Below are 10,635 nucleotides of genomic sequence, written 5' to 3' on the forward strand. Positions count from 1 at the left end.
GATGCTCTCGATTGTGCATCTATAAAAGTTTGTGAGGCTTTTAGGTGACAAGCCACATTTCTTCAGTCTCCTGAGGTTGAAGAGGTGCTGTTGCGCCTTGTTCACCACTCTGTCTGTTTGGGAGGACCATTTCAGTTTGTCCGTGATGTGTACACCGAGGAACTTAAAACTTTCCACCTTCTCCGCTACTGTCCCATCGATGTGGACAGGGGGGGTGCTCCCTCTGCTGTTTCCTGAAGTCCACGATCATCTCCTTTGTTTTGTTGAGTGAGAGGTTATTTTCCTGACACCACACTCCGAGGGAATTTCCATGACTGTGGAAATTCAATGGGGCCATGGATGGATTAGAAAATGTCATTTAAACGACACATGTTGCGGTTAGAAGTTGAACTCAACCACCTGGACAAGGGTAGGATGGCCCAGTTGAACCAAGTTGACACTGACCTTCACTAACATGCCAGTCTAGAATGGCTCTTTCCAAATCTGGTCTAGTTGAGGCTACTAATACGCAACCTACAGTTAGTATTATTTCCTGATGATGGAGGTACAGCCCCTTTTATGTAACATTAAAGATATAATAAGTAAATGAGTTAGAAACCATTGAGACATATTGACCTTTTTTCATTATGTAACTGGTCAGATGGCAAGAATTTGTTCGGTCAATTAAAAAATACAACTCCACTAATAACACAAGTTGATACACTACATTTAAAATCATCAAGTAGGATTACACAAAAAAAGGTATTTCCATCGTTGTCTTCAGTCTGACTTTGGCCGGCATCTACTGGTAGTAACCATGTTGTTTCCCCTAACATCAAGTCTTGTTTCTACTGATCACACAAGACAACCAGGGGTTCAATTATATGATGTCGCCTGTCTAGTGTTCTAGTGTTCAGAGACACCTGATAGGTTGATCCCTGGTCATGCTTCATGCTTGGTCTGTTTCTGTCTCTGTTTTCCCAGAATTCAACCTGACTTGCGAGGCAGTGAGGAGGCATGATGTGGAGAGACGTGGGAGTAACACTGATACTGTCACTAATCCTGCCTGTGGTTGCTCAGGGAGCACGTAAGTCACAGACCACAAAGTGTGTGTGTGTGTGTGTGTGTGTGTGTGTGTGTGTGTGTGTGTGTGTGTGTGTGTGTGTGTGTGTGTGTGTGTGTGTGTGTGTGTGTGTGTGTGTGTGTGTGTGTGTGTGTGTGTGTGTGTGTGTCTGATACTGCCACTAATCTGCATGCGGTCACTCGGAACATATAAGTCAAAGACCAGGCCATGTAACCTCTGATTGGATTTGTATTACAATGTCCATATATAACTGGCTGAATTAAAGGGAGACAGTGTGTCCAGAATGATTAAGACTATGCATGGAGCATATCAACAGTGTCGGCTGAAGGCTGTATCACATCTGGCCGGGATTGGGAGTCCCATAGGGCGGCGCACAATTGGCCCAGTGTCGTCCGGGTTTGGCCAGGATAGGTCGTCATTGTAAATAAGAATTTGTTCTTAACTGACTTGCCGAGTTAAATAAAGGTTAAATAATCAAATGTAAAAACATGACTGTAGTTTCAATACTATGCTCCTCCCAGTAGACACTGGGAATACACTACTTCCATATCTCGATAAGTTGTGCATTTTTAATGGACCCTAAACAGCCACAAGTAAAATGGACACTTTAGATCTTGATATATTCTAGATAGATATATTTTTACATCAATGGGAAAACTAATAAAGGTAAAATAAAATGAATAAGGAAATAGCTGGTCTAACTGTGAAAGGTAGTGTGTGTTGTCTCAAATGAGGTGTGTGTTGTTTCACAGGTGTTGTGTGTTGTCTCAAATGAGTTGTGTGTTGTCTCACAGGTGTTGTGTGTTGTCTCACAGGTGTTGTGTGTTGTCTCAAATGAGTTGTGTGTTGTCTCAAATGAGTTGTGTGTTGTCTCAAATGAGTTGTGTGTTGTCTCACAGGTGTTGTGTGTTGTCTCAAATGAGTTGTGTGTTGTCTCAAATGAGTTGTGTGTTGTCTCAAATGAGTTGTGTGTTGTCTCAAATGAGTTGTGTGTTGTCTCACAGGTGTTGTGTGTTGTCTCACAGGTGTTGTGTGTTGTCTCACAGGTGTTGTGTGTTGTCTCAAATGAGTTGTGTGTTGTCTCAAATGAGTTGTGTGTTGTCTCACAGGTGTTGTGTGTTGTGCTGCCTTCTGTGCCTGTTGTCTGACCTGGTTTATCAGTTGTCTGACCTGGTCTACCGGTTGTCTGACCTGCTCTACCGGTTGTCTGACCTGCTCTACCGGTTGTCTATCCTTCAGGCCACACCCCCCCAGGAAAGCCCAAGCTGACCAGCTGTAGGTCCCCAGATAAGGAGACCTTCACCTGCTGGTGGGAGGCAGGCTCTGACGGGGGGCGACCCACCACCTACTCCCTCTTCTACCACAAAGAGAAGTGAGTGGTTATACAGACATACGACATGCCCACTGGCAAGGAGGTGGACACCCACGAAGCAACACCCCCCCCCCACCCCCATGCCTGCATTACCCCCTATCACATGATCCCTCCTAAAAACCTAAAAACCATTGGTCACTTGTCTTGGACACACCTTCACACACAGGCTTAGGTACAAACACGCTGGTGTTTTTCAGGAATTGTTTATGTAAACACAAAGGCAAAGGATGTTGACTTGTTTTTTTCCTGCTGTCATGTAAATAGCAAGACTGAAAAATCATAACAAGGCCACACGAACACTTGTTATTCCGACACCTGTCCGGACATGTTGTTCCTCACTAATATCACATTGTCATCTCTGTGTCAACGCTCCTTGACCAGCTCTGACACGGTCTATGAGTGTCCAGACTACTTCCCTATCTGTCTGTCTCTGTCTCTCTCTCTGTCCCTGTCTCTCTTTCTCTCTGTCCCTGTCTCTTGTCTCTCTCTCTCTCTCTGTCCCTGTCTCTCTTTCTCTCTGTCCCTGTCTCTTGTCTCTCTCTCTCTCTCTCTGTCCCTGTCTCTCCAGCTCTGACACGGTCTATGAGTGTCCAGACTACCTCACTAACTGTCTCTCTGTCTCTAACTGGAACTAACTGTCTCTCTCTGTCCCTCACTCTTTCTGTCCCTCTCCAGCTCTGACACAGTCTATGAGTGTCCAGACTACCGTACAGCGGGGGCCAACTCCTGTTTCTTCAACAAGAATGAAACATCCATCTGGGTCAACTACAATATCACTGTAGTGGCCACCAACGCCCTCGGCAACAACTTCTCTGACCCTGTGGATGTAGACGTGGTCTATATAGGTAAGAAACTTGACCCCATGGACGTGGTCTATATAGGTAAGAAACTTGACCCCATGGACGTGTTCTATATAGATAAGAAACTTGACCCCATGGACGTGGTCTATATAGGTAAGAAACTTGACCCCATGGACGTGGTCTATATAGATAAGAAACTTGACCCCATGGACGTGGTCTATATAGATAAGAAACTTGACCCCATGGACGTGGTCTATATAGATAAGAAACTTGACCCCATGGACGTGGTCTATATAGATAAGAAACTTGACCCCATGGACGTGGTCTATATAGGTAAGAAACTTGACCCCATCGACGTAGTCTATATAGATAAGAAACTTGACCCCATGGACGTGGTCTATATAGATAAGAAACTTGACCCCATGGACGTGGTCTATATAGGTAAGAAACTTGACCCCATGGACGTGGTCTATATAGGTAAGAAACTTGACCCCATGGACGTAGTCTATATAGGTAAGAAACTTGACCCCATGGACGTGGTCTATATAGGTAAGAAACTTGACCCCATGGACGTGGTCTATATAGGTAAGAAACTTGACCCCATGGACGTGGTCTATATAGATAAGAAACTTGACCCCATGGACGTAGTCTATATAGATAAGAAACTTGACCCCATGGACGTGGTCTATATAGATAAGAAACTTGACCCCATGGACGTGGTCTATATAGATAAGAAACTTGACCCCATGGACGTGGTCTATATAGGTAAGAAACTTGACCCCATGGACGTGGTCTATATAGGTAAGAAACTTGACCCCATGGACGTGGTCTATATAGGTAAGAAACTTGACCCCATGGACGTGGTCTATATAGGTAAGAAACTTGACCCCATGGACGTGGTCTATATAGGTAAGAAACTTGACCCCATGGACGTGGTCTATATAGGTAAGAAACTTGACCCCATGAACGTGGTCTATATAGGTAAGAAACTTGACCCCATGGACGTGGTCTATATAGATAAGAAACTTGACCCCATGGACGTGGTCTATATAGATAAGAAACTTGACCCCATGGACGTGGTCTATAGAGATAAGAAACTTGACCCCATGGACGTGGTCTATATAGGTAAGAAACTTGACCCCATGGACGTGGTCTATATAGGTAAGAAACTTGACCCCATGGACGTGGTCTATATAGATAAGAAACTTGACCCCATGGACGTAGTCTATATAGATAAGAAACTTGACCCCATGGACGTGGTCTATATAGATAAGAAACTTGACCCCATGGACGTGGTCTATATAGATAAGAAACTTGACCCCATGGACGTGGTCTATAGAGATAAGAAACTTGACCCCATGGACGTGGTCTATATAGGTAAGAAACTTGACCCCATGGACGTGGTCTATAGAGATAAGAAACTTGACCCCATGGACGTGGTCTATATAGATAAGAAACTTGACTCCATGGACGTGGTCTATAGAGGTAAGAAACTTGACCCCATGGACGTAGTCTATATATGTAAGAAACTTGACCCCATGGACGTGGTCTATATAGGTAAGAAACATGACCCCGTGGATGTGGTCTATAGAGATAAGAAACTTGACCGCGTGGACGTAGACGTGGTCTGTGTACAGAGAGAGTATAGAGGATATACAGAGAGAGTATAGAGGATATACAGAGAGTATAGAGGATATACAGAGAGTATAGAGGATATACAGAGAGAGTATAGAGGATATACAGAGAGAGTATAGAGGATATACAGAGAGTATAGAGGATATACAGAGAGTATAGAGGATATACAGAGAGTATAGAGGATATACAGAGAGTATAGAGGATATACAGAGAGAGTATAGAGGATATACAGAGAGAGTATAGAGGATATACAGAGAGAGTATAGAGGATATACAGAGAGTATAGAGGATATACAGAGAGAGTATAGAGGATATACAGAGAGAGTATAGAGGATATACAGAGAGTATAGAGGATATACAGAGAGAGTATAGAGGATATACAGAGAGTATAGAGGATATACAGAGAGAGTTTAGAGGATATACAGAGAGTTTAGAGGATATACAGAGAGTATAGAGGATATACAGAGAGAGTATAGAGGATATACAGAGAGTATAGAGGATATACAGAGAGTATAGAGGATATACAGAGAGTATAGAGGATATACAGAGAGAGTATAGAGGATATACAGAGAGAGTATAGAGGATATACAGAGAGAGTATAGAGGATATACAGAGAGTATAGAGGATATACAGAGAGAGTATAGAGGATATACATAGAGTATAGAGGATATACAGAGAGTATAGAGGATATACAGAGAGAGTATAGAGGATATACAGAGAGTATAGAGGATATACAGAGAGAGTATAGAAAATGTGCTACACACCTCCGTTGGAAGAGTTCCAAAATAGCTTGAGAATAGAGAAAAAAAATGGTCATTGGACTGTAGTAAAAAAGGTCATAAAAAGTATGGCATGCCTTAATATGAATGTTTTTCATATTACTCCCAAAATATGTCCCTTGTGTCTGCTCTTCTATGGTCATTGACATTAGCATCTGTCTGTCCCCCCTTTACAGTCCAGCCACACACACCAGAGAACGTGACGGTAGGGGTGTTGGAGGACGAAGATGGTCCCTTCCTCAGGGTGTCATGGGAACCGCCCCGTAAGGCCGACACACGTTCCGGCTGGATCACCCTCATCTATGAGCTCAGGGTCAAACTGGAGGAGGCGGAGGAGTGGGAGGTACTTAAACACAACTAGAATTTTTGCCACAGAAACCACAAGCTAGAACGTTCAAAACGTTCACAATGGCAACCACAATCATGAAGTGATGCCTTTGCAGCTACACTGAAGAAGAGGAAGTGATGTGATTAGAAATGATTTATTGGGAGCGGACAGTTTGTAACCTCTAGGCCAGTGATCCTCAATCCTGCTCTTAAAGAACTGCTGTACCAGCATGTGCTCAGCAGTGAAACACTTGACTCGCTAATCAAGTTGTTGAAGATCAGTTGAGGCTAATGTGATGAAGGCATGAAGCTCAGCTGGGATAAAGAGCTGCAGGTCTCTAGGATCACTGTTTTTCTAAGCTACATCAAGTATTATCTACACCAGGGCCTCCCGGGTGGCGCAGTGGTAAAAGGCAGTGCTAGCTGTGCCACCAGAAATTCTGGGTTCGAGCCCAGGCTCTGTCGCAGCCGGCCGCGACCGGGAGGTCCATGGGGCGGCGCACAATTGTCCCAGCGTCGTCCGGGTTAGGGAGGATTTGGCCAGCAGGGATATCCTTGTCTCATCGTGCACTAGCAACTCCTGTGGCGGGCCGGGCGCAGTGCACGCTGACACGGTAGCCAGGTGTATTATCTACACCAGGCTTTCCTAACTTTGTTTATTTTTACAATTTGCGATTGTTTATACCGATCTAAAAGGACGCATACATCCCATGATGCTTTGGGCTAGAAACAAGCAGTAAAATGCCAGAGGAAGACGCAACACTGAGTTAATTTATTTTCCATATACATGATTATTATTGTTGTTATTATTATTTGTATTATTATTATCAGTAAATAGCCTACCTGATAGATGTTGTTAAACTATGTATAATTGCAGGACATTTTTGTTGTAAAAGGGGGTGAGAAAAAGGTTGGGAGCCCCTGCTCTACACTGAGGTAGCAGTTAGCCTTTCTAGGCACAACCCAGTCATCTGCCCTACAGCTACAATGCTAGACTGGCCAATGTCTTTATCACGGGACCTGTTAAATAATGATTAAATATGCTTCCCTAGTTAAAGATTGGTCATTATTGCTGAGCTATATGAATAATCAACCAGTTAGACCAAAACACAAAGCCATCACGGATCGTTCAGAGAAACTTCCTGGAACCTTTTCAAAGCCAGACGATCAAAGTTATCATTAACTATGTAACCAATATATCATTACTCAGAAAAGGGTCAGGTCTGTTTCTTAGAAAGTGAAGGTCGAGGGTTTAATTCCCACAGGGGTAACATACACACACTAGAAATGTATGCATTGCACTGCTTTGGATAAAAGTGTAGGTTTATAAGAGTACTCATGAAAGCATCACATCAATACCCTTGTGGTTATTCACAATCTCTAATATTATCTTGTGTGTCTTTTCCCTAACAGGAGCACCGCGCAGGTCAACAGAAAATGTTCAACATCTTCAGCCTGCATTCTGGTGGTGTCTACATGGTGCAGGTCCGTTGCAAGCCAGACCACGGCTTCTGGAGCGAGTGGAGCACCGCCAGCTATGTCAAAGTTCCAGACTGTAAGTCTGCCAACCACGCCTCTATACTTGTCATAGTTTTAAATCATGTCTAGACAGCACCGCAGTCACTAATGTGCTGTGCTGCTTCCAGCCACTTGGGAGGAGTGTATGTGATGTCTGTCAGGCAGTAAAAAAAGAAACATTTCTCTTTCAAAAGAAGTTGTATTCTAATTTTATTATTTTATTGTTGTGTTGACAGACATTCCTCGGGAACGATCCATGTGGATCCTGATAGCCGTCTTCTCTGCCTTCATCTTCTTGATTCTCACATGGATTATCACCATGAACAGAAGCAGGTAGAAAGAACCTTCTGAAGTCATGACATTAGATGAATCAATGAAGAAGCTGATTGCATAGCAACAGTACTCTCCGTTCATGAACAGCTCACTCACTCAGTCACTCTCTCTATCCCTCTAGTGTGAAGCACTGTCTACTACCTCCTGTTCCTGGACCTAAAATAAAAGGATTTGATCAACAGCTTCTCAAGGTAAAGTGATTTCATTAGTTCACTCAACGTCTCAATGTTTCTCAGGGTTAAGTGATTCCATTGATTCCACCGTCTAATTGTCCTTTCCACTAAACCTCTTTGCTCTGTCTACAGAAGGGCAAGCCAGAAGAGGTATTCAACGCCTTGGTAGTCCAAAGTTTCCCTCCGAGGTCTACTGACTACGAGGACCTGCTGGTGGAATACCTGGACGTGTACGTCAACGAGAAACAGGAACTGATGCCGGAGGGAAAAGACCTCCAAGATGTTGGCTGCCTCAAGTCCAAGAGCCAGTCGGACAACGACTCGGGCCGGGGAAGCTGTGACAGCCACACCTTGCTGATGGAGAAGTGTGGAGGTGTGGAGTCCAAGGAGGAGTCGAGCTACGAGGAACCCGAGCTACTGCAAGGCCAGGCGGGGTCTTGGGAGAGGCTAGAGAAGGGAGACAGCCAGGAGGTGGACACCCCAGATTCATCAGATGGGAGGGTTAAGACCTGGCCATCAGTCTTCTCCCCATCGATCCATGGATCCTCCGACAACCACCACTATGGTACACTTGAGATGCCCAAGCAGCACAGCACAAGTGAGATAACATACAGCGTCCCAGATCATCTCTTCCCCACATCCACCTCCTTTCCCCACCACCACCACCCAGAGTACAGCGACAGCCTGTACCATCTCAGTAGATCCCCATCCGCTGGAGTTGCTTACCACTGGGAGGCCCAGCACCACCCCCAGGCCCACAGCAACTTCAACATCCGCAATCTGGAGCGCCAGAAAGAAGCCACAGGGCTTGGGCTGCCCCCCTCCCGGTCCATGGAGTATGTGGAGGTCCAGAAAGTGAACCAGGAGAACCAGCTGGTCCTGAAGCCCCTCTCCAGCCACGGCCGGGGCCCCTTCCAGGTGCAGTTCGGCGGGGCCGGGGTGAACTACAGTAAAGTCAACGGGGTGAACAATGACAACGTGCTCTTGCTGCAGAGGCAGAGGGAGATGGCTGAAGCTGGGCAGTACTGTGACTACCAGGAGAAGGAGGGGGGTTCTGCTGAGAGATATCCCACACAGCAGCAGGGCAAGACGGCCAAAGACGGACCTGTAGCTACCCTGCTCCAGGAGAGCACGTGCCTGACCACCAGCGGCTATGTGGACACTGCCCCCACGATGCCCACCTTCTAGATTCATCTACCCTGCATGAGAGTCTGAAAGACAGTCTGTGTGCTAAACCTCCTGCTCCTCCTGTAGTCACGAGCTGGGTTGTGACGTCACACAGCTAGACAGTTTGCTATTGTGACTCTCCCTTCTGTCAGTCTCCAGCTCAGCACAGGAGTTTTGTACATTGAGGATGTCTGGATGGATAGTTCTGTGGAGGATAAAAACTGTTCTCTCTAAGGCTAAGCTAACCTCCCAAAAACTTACAAACACTTTGAGATAGTGAGGAGAGTTTCTGTCAGAGGCAGAACCAAAACCCTTTAGCTCACTCACAAACTGTTAAAGAACCAACTATATATGTGTACTTCATACAAGAACCGATGGAAAACAGTTTTATGCTTCAGAATCCAGACTGAATAGCTATATATTTATTTTTTTAATATACATGATTATTCATGATAATGAATGTATTTGATCATAATGGTGTAAATTCAATTGTATGCTAATTATTACTTATTTCAGCTCTGTCTCTCTATGTAATGCAAATTGAAACTCTACTGATTTCCAAAAGGTACTACTACAGACTATTTCCTCAACCGACTTGCAAAGTATACTTTTCTGTAGACAGATATTATGCGGGTGTATGTGAAATGATTCTTGTAGAACCACAACTGGGGAAACCTCTAAATTAATCGAAATGTATTATTCTGACTTTTATAAAATGTGTCTAGTCTCAGAGAGATACTGTACCAGCTGATGATTCAGTTTCTGGTTTAGAAAACTATAGTCATAGAAAACGTTTTCTATAGCTGTAAGTACAATTTTGTATTAAAGAAAATAATAAAGTACAAAGGAAAAAAAGCACTACAAAAAGAAATACAGGGATATTTTTCCATACAGAGTTTATTTTGGTGAAAGTACATACAGATTCATTACTATATTGATTATTTGTTCTATCTGTGAATTAAAATGCTGCTCATTAAAGATGTAATAGACAAAGTATTATGTATTACTTCTTCTAGATTATTCCCATGAATTGACTTCTAAATTAGCCTCGGAAGTAATTATTAGACAATAGAACCATACCTGCAATGACATTATGAAAAGACAGACACACATAAGTCTTCAATGCACCATCTGACATGTTCTATAGAGGAGCATGAAGAAAAGTTAAACACATATCCTGTCTCACATCTCTAATACATTGCTAGGTGCTTTTCAGTGTTGACAGTATTAAAATACAACAACTCCGGTACCAAACCACTATTACAAACAAACTACAATGTGAAATCGCATTCGGACCTTAAAGAGCTCAAATCTCCCATAATGCCGCGCTGACAAACGTCGCAGTCCAGCTAGCCGTCGTAAGACAAGACATGCTAGCTATCAACATCAATACTTTTTAGCATTCTGTAACAACGATACAACTATTGATGGGACGATTGACACCGGAGTGCAGATGCAGTTTTCAAAGC

General features: G+C 43.9%; 1 protein-coding gene across 1 annotated transcript; it reads left to right on the top strand.

The window, feature by feature from the left end:
- The first annotated feature begins 996 nt into the window (after positions 1–996).
- prlra (prolactin receptor a) lies at positions 997–9,187 on the top strand. Its single transcript, XM_038988780.1, has 8 exons — positions 997–1,066; positions 2,303–2,435; positions 3,111–3,280; positions 5,825–5,991; positions 7,389–7,530; positions 7,730–7,826; positions 7,948–8,017; positions 8,132–9,187. The coding sequence occupies exons 1-8, from the start codon at positions 997–999 to the stop codon at positions 9,185–9,187; spliced, it is 1,905 nt and encodes a 634-aa protein (XP_038844708.1).
- The last annotated feature ends 1,448 nt before the right edge of the window (positions 9,188–10,635 follow it).

Source organism: Salvelinus namaycush, chromosome 3 (assembly GCF_016432855.1).
Source record: "Salvelinus namaycush isolate Seneca chromosome 3, SaNama_1.0, whole genome shotgun sequence".
In the NCBI taxonomy this organism is placed as follows: domain Eukaryota; kingdom Metazoa; phylum Chordata; class Actinopteri; order Salmoniformes; family Salmonidae; genus Salvelinus; species Salvelinus namaycush.

What these genes read in the sequence shown, in the direction of transcription:
- prlra (XM_038988780.1), top strand. Translation starts at nt 997, where the DNA reads ATGATGTGGAGAGACGTGGGAGTAACACTGATACTGTCACTAATCCTG. An exon ending in TGTGGTTGCTCAGGGAGCAC is followed by an intron (nt 1,067 to 2,302) that starts GTAAGTCACAGA and finishes TCTATCCTTCAG; the next exon opens with GCCACACCCCCCCAGGAAAG. An exon ending in AGGAGGCGGAGGAGTGGGAG is followed by an intron (nt 5,992 to 7,388) that starts GTACTTAAACAC and finishes TTTCCCTAACAG; the next exon opens with GAGCACCGCGCAGGTCAACA.